The sequence below is a fragment of the Semicossyphus pulcher genome, unplaced genomic scaffold (genome assembly GCF_022749685.1).
Source record: "Semicossyphus pulcher isolate SPU_LCO1_2020_fin unplaced genomic scaffold, fSemPul1.0.p SCAF_7, whole genome shotgun sequence".
In the NCBI taxonomy this organism is placed as follows: domain Eukaryota; kingdom Metazoa; phylum Chordata; class Actinopteri; order Labriformes; family Labridae; genus Semicossyphus; species Semicossyphus pulcher.
In genome coordinates, this window is record NW_027211748.1 from 11,783,772 (window position 1) to 11,802,640 (window position 18,869).

An 18,869-nucleotide genomic window follows, 5' to 3' on the forward strand; every position below is an offset into this window, starting at 1 on the left:
ACAAATCAACCGCATCTTTATTTTCATTCACAAACTTTCAAGCGGACGCCTAATTTTTAATCACATTTAAACATTCATTAATTTGTGTCCACATTTGTCCGTCAAACATGTGAGTTTTATTTTGAAAGGTCTCGTCAGCCTTAAAATATTTGATACTGATGCAATCTGACATGACGTGAGTAATTAAAAAGGGGTTTCCCAGTCCGCAGGTGTACAGGTGAATCTCTCGCCAGCTGATTTCCGGTCATGTTTATGTAAGTGTTCCTCACTGAGGCCAAAAGTGTCGGACTTTAAATCCCGTTTTAATCCCGACCTACTCTGCATTTAAAGCACTGACACCACATTTATTCTGCTTTATGTTGTCCCTTGTATGAAGAAGTTGTTTGGTTATTGCATTTTACAGTTTTTATTATATATATATACACACACACACATATACACACACACTGTGGTTGCCTCGTAGATATTTTAAATGAAGAAAATTAGGTCAGTTAGAGGAGAGATAGGCCTACTGTAAAATTATGTGATTTTTCAGGACTCATCGCAGATAATAAATCAGACACTTAGCAAATAATTTCCCTCTTTCTCATGTATGTGCGTTACATGAATGTGATAATAAAAAACTAATGTGATATGTGTGTATATTATATCACAGCAGCTTAAGATATCATGCACCGCCAAACTGATCACAGTTATCGTGTTTGTTAACATTATTACTATTTTTTAAATCAATATAAAGTACGTGATCCTGATAATAGCTACATCTAGGCCTACCGTTAGGACTAAATGTTAAAGTCTTATATTTTGATTCCCTTTTTTGACCACTAAGTGTCGCTGTAACTAACGTTCTGTCAACATTGATATTCCTTTATATCTGGAGTGTTTAAAAAACAAGCAGTAACTTAATTTTATACATTAGATTTTCTTATTTGTGTTAATTTTTTAAAAATGTTTTCTGAAAAAAATGTAGACTCTTAGAAAATACTTTAAAGTATTTTTGATGTCTAATACTTCTACTTTTTGCCACTTTTAGTCAGTGATATGACTCACACAGCACACATCATTAAAAACAGTGGGGCAAAAATCAGTGCTGTCAAGGTGTTACAAGTGAAACATTCATTAAACATCAGAGTTAAACCTGCTATTTCTGTTTTATTGAATGGTTCATTGATAATACGTTGGCATAAGTTGGTTTATAGCTTTTTACTTCAAATCTTAACAAAAACCTTACGATACATCATCTTGTTTTCAAGGGGGTGCAAAAGTAAAACATAAACAGACATTTTAACCACAAATAAATTCATAAATAATAGTTAAACAGCCCAAACAACCTAAAAGAAATAACATAGTGAATCTTGAATGAAATTAAAAATAAAAAGGATGATTTAGAATTCTTGATTTAATTCAAAGAAGAAAATGTCACTCATAACACCTGAAACAGTCTCCTGTTGTTTCAGTGTTGGACATGTTGTTGTTCCGGTAATTAGCATGTCAGTGGCTGAGTTTCAAAGTGATTCTGAGGAAAGAGTAGCTTTAAAAAAGACATGCCCCCCTTTGAGTCAGTATTCACATTCTTTTGTTGAAGTAAGGAAGCTGAACTTTCACATACGAACACTTTCTGTCCTGTTTGTTGTGATGCAGAATGTATATCAAGCGTTAGTCAGGGGCCTGTAGTGGTTGTTTTACATGTTTCCGTTCAGATGTTAACATATATTGCTACATTGTAAACTCTAATACCAAATTACAAAACACCAAAGCTCTTCCAACCGCACTGCTAACCGCTCAAGGAATCTAGTTTTGTGTCATGTCAAACGACGCGTGATGGACTGCTGGATTCCTAAACACCAGTGTCACAGAAAAGTTCAGAAATTCATGAGCTGAGGGGACTCCTGTGTTAGGCAATCTGCCACAGTGAGACATGCATGTCCACATTCATGTTCACTGAGTTCATTCATTCATTCTCTCACATCCTGAGGCACATATTCTGTCCACAACTGGTCCATTGAGGACAACTGGTATGTCTCGAGGGTGCTGTCTAATCTCTGGTTTAGCTGTTTGGCAGATGGACAATGTTATGTTGTTTTGTTGTTTTTCACTTTTTTATGTGATTAATTCTGCTGTTGGGCAACGTCTGGTCTTAAGTCACTGTTAAACAGTCACAAGACCAAAAAGAACAGGGAGTGTGTTGTGGTGTGTAGTTATACGGCAGCTATGAGAAACAGCTGATTGCGTGGTTACAGACAATGACACCAACTCTCACATTCAATCTGGGCCAAAAACATGTCAGTGGGCCAAACAATGACACCGTTTAGCCATGCTTCATTCTTCTTCTGCACGTTAATAGTGCAGAAAAAGTGGGGATATTTAATAGGATTGGTTTATATGTAGAATAACAAGGCTTTATCATTTTACAGCTTTAACACTTACAGATGTGCTGACTGTTATTATTCATATCCTCAGTTTCATGTGAGTTTGCCCTGCAGAAACACTTGCTGTGTTAACAATCCCCTCTTTCGAGATCAATGGGTGAAACCGGACTTTTTTGGTATGTTAACAAGCTCAGTTTCTCCTCCATTTAGGTTTGTGCTGACCTTAGGCGAGTGAGACTGAGGGCCACACCTTTAAGTGGCCATTAAGTAGCCACCGGTCGAGTTTTAGGCCTCTCCGAAACATACTAAATATATATATACTATATAATATCTAAACTGCATGGCATGCTAGTGCGAAATCACTGTTGTTCTCTTTTTTTCAGAATCAGAATTGAGGTTTATCACCAAGTAGATTTACACATTCGAGTATGTTGTTGGTGCATTAAAGTAAACGTAGAAAAAAATAGGTAACAAAGTAAACCACAGTACTCCTGAATAGATTTAAATATGCATTAAAAATCTATCCTATGTGACTATTTTATGTATGAAAACTGGCGTATAAAACTTTACTCTATAAAACACAGAGACAATGTGCCATGAACAGACATAATAATCCAAATTATGAGTGCAAATGTAAAGCATAGAGTCACATTTGGATGTCTGTAGTTTTCATGCCTGCACTTCATTGAAGAGCCACCATGTGCAAAACTGTCAAACAATATATAAACAGTCTGCAATGATTCCTCCCTCTCTCTCTCCCTCTCGTGCACAGATTCCATTCATTCCAGTCTAACGTTCATGTGGAGGAGGACACGTTCATGCTGTACACCAGACCTCACGCCCATCCTCGTCGCCGGCGCTCGGAGAACTGGTAAAACCAGTGGCACAGCAGAGCTCGTCATCGCGGCTGTAAGGGTTTGTACGTGAGCCCTGCCTTCTGTGCAACAACACAGAGGAAGGGATGGGCGACGCTACAAGTGACGTTGGGTTTGTGATTGTATGAATTGAGTTCACCTTTAGCCTCAATGTTGTTACAGAAACATATTTGAACAGATTATGAGTGAGATGATCAAATCTGTCTCTGATACATCTTTGCTTTTATACTTTTTATATATAGCAATAGTTTGATCATATTTGTTTCTTCTTTCAATTTAAGACCCCTGGGTGTTTGTTTCTTTAACCAGGGCCTGCAACTCCCTGACCCCTTCCCCTAAACCACCATTGATGAGACAGTCCAATCACAACCAGGCCAAGTGAATATAGGAAGGTGGAGCTTAGCATTGAAACAGGGTGTGGTCCTGAAACCGGCAAGGTTTGTAGTAGTGCCCAAGGGTTTAAATTGAGCTGAATGATCCTGGTCCCATAGTCCTCATAGCTGACACTTTTCCACATCACTCTCCTGCTTTCTTTCTTGCTCTTTCTCTGAGACTGTCAGCTCTCTCTGTTGGATATTAAGTAAATACTATCACACGTTTGAAGGACAACCGGGGAGCTACCACCCTGCTGAACAGCTCTGCATGTATCTGGCTCTCACCTGAGGCACGCTGCTGTTGCTGATCTGCTGGATCCTCTGGTTTAGAGTGCTGCCTGCCCCGGCTGTGCAGCTGCTTTTCCCTCACAAACAGGAGTGAGACCTGAGGACTTGGTGTGCTCAGAGGGTGAGTCATTTTGTTTTTAACACAACCTCAAGTGTTTTTGCTGTTTCAGTGGATCAATGCTTGTGTGACTCTTGTAGCTGTGCTGCTCCTTGTTGTTTCACTGCATTGTGGTTAGACTGGTGTCCTTTGCTAGACACACCTTTCATTTAGCGGAACCCTGAGCTATCTTTAGACCACAAGAAGTACATTAGTACAGCTGCTGCTTTAATTCAAGTATGTAACATTTGTGTTTGGCACTTTTACTCCCTGGAAATCCCTGATCGGCTCATATCTAGGTAGCTCAGGTGGTTGGCTAGGCTGCCCACAAGGGCCAAGTTCTTTGCCTCACCTGTTTGACTTGCTCTGTTAGTCAGCAGCAGAGTATTTCATTGTGTTTAGACTGACAGCAGAGCTCAATATGTTTCACAATCCATCCATAGTAGCTTCATTCATACTCAAGTGTTCATTTATTTTGGACTTTCTTGATAAAATAAATCTTTCCCCTGGTGGAGATTTTATGCTTCCATGCTACACTTTAGATCAGGCAGTGGCAAAAGCTCCTATTACAGATTCAGTGTGTTTTCTTGTACAGGAGAGCACTCAGGGCTGTTTGATGAGGCCGTGCAGCTGTCTCCTGTTTGTTCAGTGTGTGGGGAGAGCAGGTGGACAGGTGGGCAGCCAACCAACCTCCCTCCGTTTAACCTCTGAAACATCACCTGCTTTCTGACTCTTTTTCTTTCAGGCGTTTAAAAGGACAAAACTAAAGCAGTCACCATGCTGCGAGACGCTGTATCAAACCTTGTGAAATTCCACAACTATCTAAAATCAAGAAGCGGTAAGTGTCTTTATCTTTTAAAGATGCGTGTCTCTGTTTTGTTGAAGTATGAAACGAATAAGTGGAGATCTTGAACAGTTTTAAAAGATCATTTTTTGTTATTTCTCTCAGATGTCCGGATCAAAGATTACGGCCTCATGCAGGACCCCTTACACATGACCGGCATCCTGTTGGCCTACGTCTTCTTCTCGCTGTATGTCGGCCCTCGCCTGATGGCAAACCGCAAACCTTTCCGTCTCAACACAGCCATGATCATCTACAACCTCAGCATGGTTTTATTAAACGCCTACATAGTGTATGAGGTAAACAAAATGGATGACCAACTGGGTTATTTGCCGACTGAAACCTGTATTTCTTCATACACCAGAGTGATTTTGAAGTAACAGCTGCTGATGTGTTTCTGTCACCTAGTTCTTGATGTCAGGATGGGGCACCACCTACACGTGGAGATGTGACCTCATTGACACCTCGAGAAGCCCGCAGGCTCTTCGGGTAAGGCAGTAAAGTGTTCATCTTTTGCCTCATAGCAGAGCAACTCGTAACTTTGTCCGCATAAACATAAAGTGACTGCTTTTTACAGCCCTTTTCTTCTTTTCCTTCCCTCAGATGGTTCGAGTGGCCTGGCTGTTTTTCTTTTCAAAATTCATCGAACTCCTCGACACAGTAAGGACATTTTCATCCCTCCAAACGTTTTCTCTCTTCGCCCCTTTCAGCTGACTCTTTTACCGCCTTACTTCTTGGAACACACTATTAGTTTTGTGTATGTTAACTTCAGCTTGGTTAACTTTTATTTCAGTTATTCTTTGTGCTGAGGAAGAAACAAAGTCAGATCACGTTTCTCCACGTTTTCCATCACTCCTTCATGCCCTGGACGTGGTGGTGGGGCGTCACACTGACTCCTGGTGAGAGAGCTGCATACATGACCATACTAAGCATCCTTAGAGATGAAGAGATCTTTACGGCTGAATTAGAATGTTTATACATTTCCTGTGTGCTTTCCCCCTCTCTGTAGTTGGAGGAATGGGCTCCTTCCACGCCATGGTGAATTCAACCGTCCACGTTATCATGTACTTCTACTATGGACTCTCTGCTGCAGGACCTCGCTTCCACAAATACCTGTGGTGGAAGAAGTACATGACCGCCATCCAGCTTGTATGACCTTCTTTTAAAAACCAGTTTTTAAATCTGTGTTTGAAGCAGGGGCGTGTACAGAATGTTTTGACTGGGGTCAAATGGGTGCAGGGGTTGCATGAAGTAGTGTGAACACACACGCGTCCAAAAAGCATGTCTGTCTCATTGTATTATATTTACTTTAACATCACAGTATTGAAAAGTTCCTTCCTGTGTGTAGTTTAGGATTACGGGGTAGCACCTGGGATTAGCACCTAGATTTTTTTTAATAACGATGTCCCTCAATTTGTCGTTTTGCAGACACAGTTCATTCTGGTCTCCATCCACATCAGCCAGTACTACTTCATGGAAAAGTGCGACTACCAGGTCCCCCTTTGGATCCACCTCATTTGGATGTACGGCGTCTTCTTCTTCCTCCTCTTCTCCAACTTTTGGATACAGGCGTACATTAAGGGAAAGCGGCTTCCTGCCACAGAGGACAAACCGAAACAGAACGGCTCCATCAGTGAGCCCATCACCGTGGTGGCCAACGGGAAACACATGGAGAACGGGAACGGGACTGCGCACAACTGCACCAACAGCAAAATCATCCTGGGCAAAGTAAAGGAAATCTAAGGTGGTGACTGGAACAGGAAGGAGGATCTTAAATGCATCGTTCATACCTAAAAGCAGATTGGGATTTTACAGATTTCAATGCTTCCTCTAAACTTCATAATTTCTATGTTAGCCTCGTTTTTCTTGTGCACACTTGTTGGGATATGAATGGCATGTTGTGTGTTGCTGGTGATCTCTACTTACCACGTTGTGTTTGTTAGTTGTTATGAAAACTATTAACTGTGATGAACACTGTATGAAGATTGGTGCTCATTCTCTCACTGATAGTATTCTTCAACTCGGGCTCGGCCCACATGAGCCTGACCTACACTGCTGTTGAGCTGGCATGACCCCTGCTGCTGCTCGGGAGCATCGCACAGTTTCCACTGAAGGCTAGCACACTTAAATAACTGATACAGATATAATAATAATAATAATAATAGCAAAGATCTGATTGTAAATGTCAAATATTTAGGGTTTTTTTCTGTTTATATTTATCTTTTTGAAATAAAACAAATTTTAGATAAAGGTCTGTGTCATTTGGAAAGCAGCAGTTATGGTGTGCACTCTGTAAGTAACATACCACGCCTTTATTTTTCAATTTGAGGAATTGTGGGAAAGAAATGTTATACTGTATATTACAGTATTGATACATTTGCATTTTTGCATAATTTGGTAGTGACATATGCACTGCTATTTGTGTTCATCCATGTTCATCCATATTAATCCACTCAGAGTTTTTGCAACACTGTAAGGTCGGCACAATGGGCGTGAAGTTATTACAAAGAAGCTTTTTTTGTTTTAACAGTTAAACAAAACGGCGCTGTAAATGGCTTTTTCTTAGTATAACTGCAGAATGTATATATTAATAAACCTACCAGTGTTTTGACTGTTTACGCTGATGACCTAGTTTTAAAATTGAACTTCATATTTGCCACATTAGAATATATGTTCAGGTGTATCCAGGAGCTGTTTTTTATGTTAAGATGAACCCTCAAAATGTTTTAACCATAACACAAATAAAAACTCCATACATGTTTTGTAATTTTATTACCAAATGTTTCTTATAAAAGTGAACAATCAATTTGATATCATTTTCTACACCACCATAAAAGAATTGACCATTAAAATGTACACAGGCACCTACATACCTTAAGCTTAGGAGAAACAGACCTCATATGGAGATACATAGTTTCCTTTCCATCTCCTGTAGTATAAGTTAACTAATATCACACCAGAGGCCGAATGATATTCATAAAAAAAAAAAAAACGCATCCTGGAGTGTGGTGTTACTTTTATACAACATCTAGACGAGCTGCAAATAGAAGTAAAAAGTAATAACGGATTGTTTGCTCTACCAACTCAACTAGTTCCACAACTTAACTGAAACTGGACTGTTGTTGCCAAGCAACCCAAACATTCTCCTGCACTCTGTCTACAGGTTACCACAGATGTACATTTATCTGTATGTTTTAATATATCAACCAGTAAAATAAAGTCTTTTGCGATTCAGAGGTACCAGCTTGATTAATGTGATACATACACGGTCTGCTGTAATGTTAACAGTACTCAGAACATGCTGCTGAGGCGGAGTGATACACAGAGTGAAAAGTCCCAGTGATGTTGTTCTCTGTGTCAGCACTCGTGGAATGCCTCTTGTCCAAACAGATTACTTGGTCTGAACTAAAACTGTTGTAAAATAATCTTTAGAACGTATTAGTTCTAAAGTATTATTGGTTTTTGATTTGTAAGTTACTGGCAAAATGATCCTTGCAGGCACTGAATTTGTGGCTGGTGCACAAATTATCAGCAGGTTAATAGTTTGTATTATTTAAATTAAAATTAAGATAGTAGGGACATTTTTATTAGATTTATATTTCCTAGTTTGTCACTTAATGTGTTGCCTACCAGCCATCCATTATCTATACCTCTCATCCTGTTCAGGGTCGCGGTGGGGCTGGAGCCTATCCCAGCTGTCATTGGGCAAGAGGCGGAGTACACCCTGGACTGTTCGCCAGTCAATCACAGGGCTGACACAGAGACAGACAACCTTTCACACTCACACCTAAGTCACCAATTAACCTGACGAGCAGGTCTTTGGACTGTGGGAGGATGCCGGAGTACCCGGAGAGAACCCACGCAAGCACGGGGAGAACATGCAAACTTCACACAGAATGGCCCCCTACATCCGAACCGTGGTGGGAACTAGGAACCTTCTGGCTGTGAAGCAACAGTGCCAACCAATGCACCACCATACAGCCCCTGCATCGCCTTCAATACAACCCAAATTTTACAATTTTTTTGAACTGTTGAAATGGTTTATGGCAAATGTGAGGTCTTCAGATACAGTGACCTCTATAGGAGTGTAGCAGATTTCTGCAGAACACACAGAAACAAGGTTCAGACTAAGCAAAATATGCAGTTTAAACCACAAAGTCTGAGGACAAAGCAATAGGTTTAGGAGTAAAATGACACCAACCTAAACAGCTTCCTCACCTTAATCATCTCACCTAATGACAAAGATTAGCTTTGGGAAGGAAAAGCATGCTTGCAGGTAAACATGAAATTAGGTCAGATAAGTCAGGAGTGGATATTAATGTGAAGATGACAATTTCTACACTTCAAATCAGAGCGCTCATCCTAGCTGCACAATTTATAAAAACGACATCCTTAAACATGCCAATTATTCAAAAGAAGCACATATGTTAAATCATTTATTTACAATGCAGTCCACTGTATACAATACATCCTATAATATAAATTAAAAACCATGTGAATGGCATAAATACACTTTAAAAAAAACAGAGCGGCTTCAAAAGGCACCACTTGTATTTTCAACAGGTCTGCTATTTTGGTAAACAACCAACCGGAGAAGTAAGTTGCCAGTTACAACTAAAACACTGCTTGGAATTCTTTGTTGCTTAAATAAAACGTCTCGCATAACTTATTTGGCATAGACAAAAAAATAAGTGCAAATTATCTAATTGATTGATGAATGACACTATGAGTTGACTTCATCATCCTGTCTTTGGCCTTCTTCTCAACGGGATCCACTTCAAAACACTTCCACAGACGGATAGTCTCGTCTCCAGCAACAGTCGCAACAGTGGAGCGGTCTGGGCTCAGAGTCAGACTGAGAACTCTGTCCTCGTGGCCTAAAATGGAAAGCATTAGGATGGTCAGACCAGTAGAGGGTGTGTGGTGCATCTGCTTCCACTCTGCTTGCCATTTGCTTAAAGTAAATAAAAAAATAAAGTCACCAGTACATACCATTTAGCTCTGCAACCTTGGTGAAAGAGGGGTACTTCCAGATAACCACATTGTTGTGGGCGTAGCCGTGAGCAGAGACCAGCTCTTTGTGGTTGGGTGAAAACACCAGCGATGAGATCTGTTAAGCAAAGTCATGAGCGATTAGAGAGGAGACCCCTGTTGTCACCTCCGACTTTATTTATCAAGTGTGTAGTTACCTGGGACTGGGTGTCGAGTGAACTGATGCAGGAGCCACTGTTCACATCCCAGACGCGGATGTGACGATCGCTGGTTCCGCCTCCAGATGCGAGAATATTTGGCTGCCATGGACACCAGGCCAAGGCCTACAATAACAAAGTGAATTTCAAACTTAACCTTACCTAAGCAGGAAAACTAATGACAAGTAGTTTCTCTCCCATCGTAGCAGTTTTAAATGCATAAAATCTCAATATGAAGCTCAGCACCTTGATAGCTCCTTGATGTTCACTCAAGCAGCGCACCGACCGACTGCCGTCCTGCACACGGGGCCATATACACACCAAGTTGTCATTGCCTCCACTGGCCAGGTATCGCCCGTCGGGGGACCACTGCAGCCCACACACCTCTTGGGAGTGACCAGTGAGCGTAGAGACGTTATGTTCTGCCACCCTTACATCATGATGGTGGATGTGTCCTGATCTTGAGCCACTGGGTTGGGGGGGGAGGGGGAAGAAATGTTGCATTTAAAGTTTAAACACAACTAGAGTTGTAATTTTAATGTAATCAGAAATGAGGAAGCATCACTACCTGGAAAGAACGTGGTCATTCCAGCTCAGGCTTGCAACTCTAGCTGTATGGCCGGTCATGCTGCGTAAATTCTTCTCGTTTTCAACATCCCACAACTAGGGACACAATTTTTCCAAAAAAACAACTCAGGTTATTTGAGTGCCATCGACCTCACAGCTTGTGTAGTCGTGTTTATCAGCACACTGACCTGAACTTTGCAGTCACTGGTGCCGATGGCTAGGTAGCTTCCCTCTTTGGTCCAGGACAGTGAGCAGATGTAGTCCTCCTCGCCCTCCAACTTCATGAGAAGAGTGACATCGCCTTGAGTTGCATCCCACAGGTAAACGCTGTTATGAAGCGCCACAGCGAGAACATTTCGACTGCTCCAGTCAAAGAGATTCAAATCTGGAAAATGCAACAAAAGGAAAGCTTGCTAAATTTACAAGAGTACTCCTTTACAAAAAGATACATCATGAATGTGTTTATCAAGTGCAAAGACGAATTATGTGTTGTACAGATCATATCCAGCATCAGTGGATTGTTTGGAATTTAAGCTGTGATAAGGAACACACGTATTGCAGAAACAGAAAACTAAAACATGTTGAATATTTACAAAGGACAAACCTGGGTGCCAAACTTACAGAAATCATTTCGTAGCTCAGGAGCATCCAAGATTCTGTATGGAGTAGAAGAAATGTATCTCGTCTTTTTGACAGAGGCGGGAGTTGTAACCTGACTGTAGAGGACTTTCAAGTTGTTGTGATAACCTGTTAAAAAAATAAAGCATATTTAAACATAGAAAGATTTTTTTCCTGCTAAGCCATGTTTTGAATGCAATTATCCTTACCTTCTGGTGCGGCCAGTGGCTTCCCTCCGAGGTGCAGGATCTTTGCATCATCAATGTCGTATCCATTCAGTGACACAGACCAGGCCTTCTGGTATTCCTTTCAAATCACAGACAGCCTAGATAAGTAAAATCATCAGTTCACAAAATGTTCATAAGGCTAATGTATCACATGGCTTACTGATGTTCCTGCTGTATTGTTTGTGTCCATAGGCTCGTTCTCCTTTGAGAGCAGGAAACTTGCCAAATCTATTTGTTTGCTGTTCCTGACGGGAATGAAGCGGTCACCCCCCATTTTAGAAGGCGTTTGTTTTTTATTTTTTCCTGTAATGGAAAGAAAAGGTGATTCACATTTGCGACGATTAGATTACGGAGTTCATTTGAATACTTAAATTGTTGGAATTCAATGGGCACACAGTACCTGGTGTTTTGTTTGGCGTCTTTGATGTACTCAGCGTCGCATTGGCAGACTGGCCAGGTGACAAAGCTTTCAAGGCCGATGTGCTGGATGAGCTGGCCTTTCTCTGCCACCTCGCCATGGGGGCATTTATGATGGGCAAATCCAGCTTCAAGAGACTCTGGATGTCGTTCTCATACCCAAACTGCGCCATGATATCCACGTTTTCACACGGCCTGTAAATAAGGCAAAGATTAAAAAACGTAATCGTTGCACAAATTGAATCACCATTTATACATCACCATTTGAAAAAGTAGTGAGTCGGTTAGCTCGGCAACACATGCTAAGGCTAGGAACTCAGAGTTGATGCAAGCATCACTTTTGTGGTTGCAACGAACTAAACATCACTTCTTCTTTTTTTAAGTAAATAAACATAAAGAGTCGTTATTGTGAATAGTGTTATTAGCAGGTGCAGTTTACCTATAGTTAATAGCTTATGTTAGCATTCACTTCAGGAGCATTAACCGCTTATCTTCACAAAAGTTGCGTAGAAAAATAAAACTTTCAAAGAATAAAGAGACAAAATGTCCTCACCTGTTTAATAAAAACGTTGAATACAATGTCACTCCTGTCCTTTCTCCTTCGCTAATTTCCAGAGTTTTGAATGTCGTGAAAATGACGCCACACGTCTTAAATGCCACAAAGCGCTCCTGCGATTGGTTCGTTCTCTGGATCTGCCCTTGTCGCCACGGCATTGCCATGGTTACTTGTATGAATGCGTTTATGTGATTGGTTCATGGACATATAAGGAAAGATTGGTGGAGGAGACTTCCTGAAAGCCTCATCCTCTATGCACGAGAGTCTAACGCCATCTATTGGCTAAAAGATGACATTGTGAGTGTGATTAATTGTATGACGTATAAAAAACAAACAAACACTAAACACGAATAAACTTAAAATTTTAAAGACAGATCTCATGTAAGTTGTTCACCTTTTTCTATTATAAGGAGTGAAATATTTTAACCTACTGACATCATGATTTGATGGCAAGAATTGGGGAAAGTAACTTGGGGAACAGTGATCTTTGGATATGAGTTATAGTGACAAAATATTTTAATTCAGCAATAGAACACAGAGTGAGCGATGCTGTATGAGGGCTGTGGCCTCCTTAAAATAACACGCATCAGATTGACAGTGTTCATTCTCACAGGATGTTTACTAAACTTTACCGGGCACTTCATTGTTGATGAACCTCGATATCAAAATGTAATCGGCACAATTATCTTGGGAGCACCAGCAAGGATAAAACAAGGCGTTGATTCCACACAGGCCTGTCCAGCTGCAAGCTCCATGTCTCTGACTTCACTTTATCCAAAAATATCACATTTGTTCTGCTTCATTTATTAATTTAATGAGGAACTAAATGTTCTAGGACAGCAAGAGGATAATGTGAGGCAGGTGATACAGCTCTTTTGCCCTGTGTGTTTTTTGGACAGTTAACTGGTCTGGTCCAAACATAAAATGGACAAAAAAAAGACAACTTAAGTTAACCTTTGGAGATTATTTTAATCAATACACTACTCTTACCTTCATATTATATATAAAACACACTCACGCCATGTAAACAGACTTCTGTGTAAACAACTTCGCAGGAAGCATAATTTCCTAAAAATAAATTACATTCCATTGAAATTGTTCAGCTAAATTCCTAGGGCACTTCATTGTTGATTACGCCCAATAAACCAACAACATGTTGAATCTACTTGTGTTTTATGGACAGTTGATTGAAGTTCATTCAGGAACACTCTCGTCATAAATGTAACCATTTATTGCCAAATGGAAATAAAGTTATGCTTGGTGCCGATGGCTCCCCTCTAAAGTTGCTCCCTGGGTTAGCCGAGCAGCATGATGCTGTATCTGATGTTGTTGTACCACATCTTTAGCTCATCTGACCATAAGTGGAAAAATAAATGACACAAAATAAAGCAGAGGTATATTGAAACTAGCTTTATTTAAAAAAATTTCTACAAACTTACATCAGCAAACATTGAAAAAAAAATACAGTTACAGTTATAGACAGTTATGTATAGCATCACAAAGAGATATGTAAATATATAATCGCTGGCAAAATAAAGCGCTTGATTTCAGCAGGGCTGTCTTTACAGTCTTAGGGAAATCTTACATTAGCTTGCTTTGCTTGACTTGCATTAGCCACTGTACAAGCTTGAGGCTGAACATTCTTTATACACTTCTACATTGTTTACTTGAAAAGCTTGGTCTGGAAATTGTGACTTGTAAGAACATCTGCCTGCAGTTATAACTTGTGCATAAAGAAGCTTTTTATATATTATTTATTTATATTTCTATATGTGTTTGTGTATTTATGCATGTGTTAAAAGCATATGCAATAAAATAAGTGGTCCAAAGTGTGTTCATAAATTAAAGTGCATAAAAATAATGAGGATTAAAATCCAGACCACACGTGTTTTACATGGTCGTCTGTTGGCACCGTGGCAAAGCTTTGGTTGCAAACACAGAAGGGCAATTGTTAAATCATTAACCTTAACAATAAAAATGGAGCTTGAACGTGAGCTGTTAATCAGCTGGAGCTTTGAATTACAAAGTGCAGTAACCAGACGGTTTTTTCTCCTTAGACATTTCATCCATGTCCTGAGGGTAATGTATAATTGAGCCAATTACACCTGCAAGGAAATCAAGAGCACAGATAAATAAAACAATCATGATATAAAAAACATGACAAGCTTACTCACGGTTTAATATGTCTCATAATAACACTCATAACATTTAAGGATCCATCATCCCTGTGTCACCACTTGACCTGACAATTGCAGTCATCTTCAGTCATAATGTAATTAAGGTCACACTTTATAAACACTATCTAATTCGAGTGAATTACCATGGATAACATCACATGACTGACCTTAAAAATGAAAGAGTAACAATGGGTTTATGGTTTTGAGTCCATTTAACTCTCTACCAATCTTTTTCCATGTCTGTTAACAGAGCTGTCTACAGTCTATACTCAGGCTAAAGAGAAAACACAGGGATTGTTGTCTTACCTCCAGGGTGCCTCAGACCTAGGCAGAGAGTGTGAGAAAGAGAAAACACATGACTATGCTTTACAATTACCCGCGACTGAGGCTCCATACCAAAACCATGTGACAGGACACGTTTCGAAATAAAGCCAAGTTATGCTGCATTATATGAGAGTGAATGAGGTTTAACAATTAAAGCAGATTTAAAGATTAAATTGATTGCACTGTTTTCTGGCAATATGCTGCACATGGCTGCGAGTCAACACATTTCGACTTGTTTTTATGCTATTCAAATAAAAAGCAAAAAAATGTTTTCTCACCATTTTTCTTGGAAAGAAGGAGGCTGATTATGATCAGTCCAGCCAATGCCAGGAGTGCCAAGACTGGGATCAGAAACTGAGGCAACGGAATCCCTGAAACTAAAAAAAACATTGCAAAACATCAGCTCAATGCCAGCAAAACTTGGCACTGTAAAAGTTTTGGGTAGTGATGTTTTACTTAAGAATAACCCTTTAGCACCCATTGTGTCGTGTGATTCATAGGAAAACGCCATCAACTGCCTCAAAAACTCATAGCCAGCAGCAACAACACTTCTTCCCTGATCATTATCAATGTCACAGGCTGGCAACACATCCAGTAAGGGCTTAAATCTAACTGGCATTAAGGAGGGCATTGCTCTCTGTTATTCTGCTTGATGTAACTCATCATTTTACACCATGGTGTTTGCTCCATAAAAGAAGCTAAATCACCGCCAAATAGCTGCTGATGGGAGCCTGGATGTCATTACGACGCATTGCGTTCCGCCTGCTTTTAAATGTCTCGTGTGACATGTTTTATTTTGTTGTAAGACAACTAGTTTGAGATTTATACATCCTTGTCCTTTTTGCACTACACAGGAGAGACCCCCCTCCCGTTGCTAGAAAAGTAACTAAAGCCCTTTTTACACTGCCAGTTTAAGGCGGGATTACTACGCCTCTGTTAAGTTTCATTTTCTATGTAGAACGCAGGGAGGCGACATGGTGGGGCGAAGTCGTGCCGCCTCTGAGCCGGCATCGTAGGTATTAACAGAAGCGAAACGGCGTCTGTATAAACTGCAAAGTCGGCAGGGCGGAACAGCGCTGTGAGTTTGTATTTGAAGCATGCGCTGTTTGTTTACACCTCGCGACACCGAAATGCTATTTAAAAACACACACTGGGGAGGCTTTATGCTGGCGTTGCTTGGTCCAATGTAAAATGACAAAGGTGGCATGAGGACGGAGCTTTGTTGCGGCGCTGAGGCGGAACTGCAGTGTAAAAAAGGCTTCGGTAACTTTTACTTTAATTAAATTTTAAACAAGCTACTTTCTACTTTTACATTTTTAAACTGGTAATTTTTCTGGTACTTATATAGTAATAGTACTTTTACTTAAGTAGAATATTTTAGTACTCTTTCCACCTCTGCATGATACCATTATAGAAAGTGTCAAGTTTTAAAATTTAAGGTTGCTGTCTGGTCATTTAATCAGTGCAGTATCAATTGGCACGTTATTTTTAAGTATTTTCAGGGCAATATGCGTCAAATGTGTTCTCAAAAACAGAGGTATAAATACCTGACTGCTCCTCAGAAAGCCTCAGTTCTTTCATTAGCTTGATGCATCCCTCCTGAAGGCGGACCCTCTCCATTCTTGTGCGCTGCACCTCCTGGTCCCACAACAATTTGAGTGCCAGTGCTTCTGGTATTTGGGCTGTCCACGTGTCAGTGTGGTCCAGAGTCAAACACAGCTTCCCATCGCAGAACACACGGTCGGTCCAGTGCAGCTGAGACCCCTCCAGTACGCATTCACGAGAACGCAGCAGAGTGTGGTTTACTAGCAAGTAACAACAGTAACAGATTAGATCTGGTTTAAAGTTTTTACATGAATCAATTAGAACCTGACGATTTTCTTACTCAGAACTGAAGTGTTGTTGACACTGATAAGACCCGGAAGTAGCGCACTAGCTGACATTGTTCTGATCATGCTGTCAACTTCCTGGTTTGTGCTGGCTAGAGAGACTCCATTGAGAAGGACCTGCTCCTTGACCTGATAAGAACCCACCACGCCCAACTGCTGAACCTGCAGTATGATGGTATCTAATGGGAGACAACAAAATACATGCAGCAACAGTTTTAGAAGGGGAGAGATTCCAGATTCAACAGAAGGAATGTTTTCTAGTAATTTACCAGGACAAAAGGCTAGAAAATAACTAATAATACTCAAATCCTTCAGTAAAATTAGATAAGGCTCCACTACAATGTTAAATTACACCTTTGAAAGTAGTCCTGCTTTGAAACTTTACGATGCAAATCATAAATTAATTATAGCAGCATAACCGAAAGTAAAAGCCCCCCTTGATAAGACAATTACATTACTTTGTTCAATTATTCAGGCTTTTACATAGATTTACGAGTGGCAGTAGGTCCAAACACGTTAAATATTAGGTAGTTTTTTATCATCACGATACATGGTGCATTATTCATTTTTAATCTGAGGAATAACAAGTCATTGCATTTTAAGTGAATGAAAAAGTTACCTTTACTCTGACAACTGATTTATAAGGTAGGCTACACCTGTTTTAAAAGAGACCTACAAGACATAAATGATCATATCTTTTGTTTTGTTGACACCATCTGACAGGGACTGGTTTTACTCTGTGATTATATTATGTCTAAAGGTGTTGTGAAATATCTATTCCCTTATGCATGTTAAAAGGGGGTGAATGATATACTTAACTTTTAATTTAATGCAGTCCAATGTAACATCAACACAAACAATGGCATAATACTTAAACATAGAGGGGGGCCAACGCCTCTGTGAAGTGTAAACAAAAACTGACAAAAACACAGGATTTACTGCAGGGCTGTCTAACAATAACTTACTATCATGTGAAAAGTATATAAGTAAAAAGTATGTATAAATATTACCCAATTGTCGAGTGTATAAGCTTATAGTCTACAGCGGCTACAATAATGTTCCTGCAGAAGCTAACATACATGAAACAGTTGACTTTTACAGTCCGTTTTTACTACATTATGTAAAGTGCAAGTATTTGAAAAGAAGCGCAATGCATGAGACAGACTTCTTACCGACTGGAACAGGAAATCCCCGTGATAAATCGCACTGAATGAGGACAAGAATGACAAGAAAATGCATATCTAGCGGTTCTTGTTCTCGGCTTTAAATGCGGCAGCAGCGCTCAGCCGTCAAGGAAGGAAGTACAAAACTCTCCGGTATTAGAAATAGCAAGGATTCTTTTAAGCCTTTTAAACGCAACCAGTGCACTGATAATACGTCCAACAAAGAGCCAAACCCGTTTACAAATACAATCTTAGACGGTCACGGATGATTTACTTTCTCCTCCAGGACGCTTCTCAATGGCTAATGTACTCTGCATGTGGGCAGGAGGTCCTCCCACAGATCTTGAAAGTCAGGGGCCCTGATCCAGAAATGTGAGTTAACAAATAAACAATCACCTCGTATCACACATGAATACCCGTGATTTAAAAACACACACACACACTGAGTTAGCTAATGACCTCTGAGTGTGGAAACCATGGAAACAAATAACGGTTCTCCATGGCAACAGGTTAGGACAGCCCCAAATTCTGATTAGCTTTTAATGCCAGGACTTACAGTTACACATGTCAAGATTAGTACTGGAGGAAATATAACATTATTAACTTAAGTAGATATTAATATATCTTTGTAATACTAATACTTTAGTACAGTGGTTCCCAACCGTTTTGACTACAGGGACCAGAAAGTAGCAATAATATTTCTGACTAACAGGTGGTGGTGGTGAAAGTTTTTAGTCCACATTGTTTTTAAACTCCAGTAGTTTGTCCTCTTGGTCCCTTGGTGTGAGAGATGAAGGTTCTGCAATAGTAGGATTGCATATCTACTCATTCCTGATCCTTGCGTCCTTTGCAGAGGGGAAATATTGCTCAAACTCTGCCAACAGTTCACACAGGTGAT

The 18,869-nt window shown here is 40.1% G+C and overlaps 3 protein-coding genes across 3 annotated transcripts; 1 reads left to right on the top strand and 2 right to left on the bottom strand.

Annotated features, from left to right (window-relative positions):
* Window positions 1–3,711: 3,711 nt before the first annotated feature.
* Window positions 3,712–7,554, top strand: elovl1a (ELOVL fatty acid elongase 1a). Its single transcript, XM_069684401.1, has 8 exons — window positions 3,712–4,027; window positions 4,749–4,841; window positions 4,953–5,143; window positions 5,253–5,333; window positions 5,448–5,504; window positions 5,638–5,743; window positions 5,854–5,993; window positions 6,273–7,554. The coding sequence occupies exons 2-8, from the start codon at window positions 4,781–4,783 to the stop codon at window positions 6,585–6,587; spliced, it is 951 nt and encodes a 316-aa protein (XP_069540502.1). The 5' UTR covers window positions 3,712–4,027; window positions 4,749–4,780; the 3' UTR covers window positions 6,588–7,554.
* Window positions 7,555–9,317: 1,763 nt separating this feature from the next.
* LOC138612048 (cell division cycle protein 20 homolog) lies at window positions 9,318–12,467 on the bottom strand. The gene is made up of 11 exons (XM_069685347.1): window positions 12,416–12,467; window positions 11,846–12,057; window positions 11,606–11,748; window positions 11,428–11,524; window positions 11,222–11,347; window positions 10,789–10,985; window positions 10,602–10,696; window positions 10,280–10,502; window positions 10,034–10,159; window positions 9,837–9,954; window positions 9,318–9,721 (listed from the first exon to the last, which is right to left on the bottom strand). Exons 2-11 carry the CDS (start codon window positions 12,033–12,035, stop codon window positions 9,543–9,545), a joined length of 1,494 nt encoding a protein of 497 aa, XP_069541448.1. The 5' UTR covers window positions 12,036–12,057; window positions 12,416–12,467; the 3' UTR covers window positions 9,318–9,542.
* A 1,352-nt stretch (window positions 12,468–13,819) lies between these two features.
* LOC138612026 (uncharacterized) lies at window positions 13,820–18,346 on the bottom strand. The gene is made up of 6 exons (XM_069685317.1): window positions 17,981–18,346; window positions 16,805–16,987; window positions 16,467–16,724; window positions 15,198–15,296; window positions 14,902–14,919; window positions 13,820–14,523 (listed from the first exon to the last, which is right to left on the bottom strand). Exons 1-6 carry the CDS (start codon window positions 18,045–18,047, stop codon window positions 14,438–14,440), a joined length of 711 nt encoding a protein of 236 aa, XP_069541418.1. The 5' UTR covers window positions 18,048–18,346; the 3' UTR covers window positions 13,820–14,437.
* Between the last annotated feature and the right edge of the window lie 523 nt (window positions 18,347–18,869).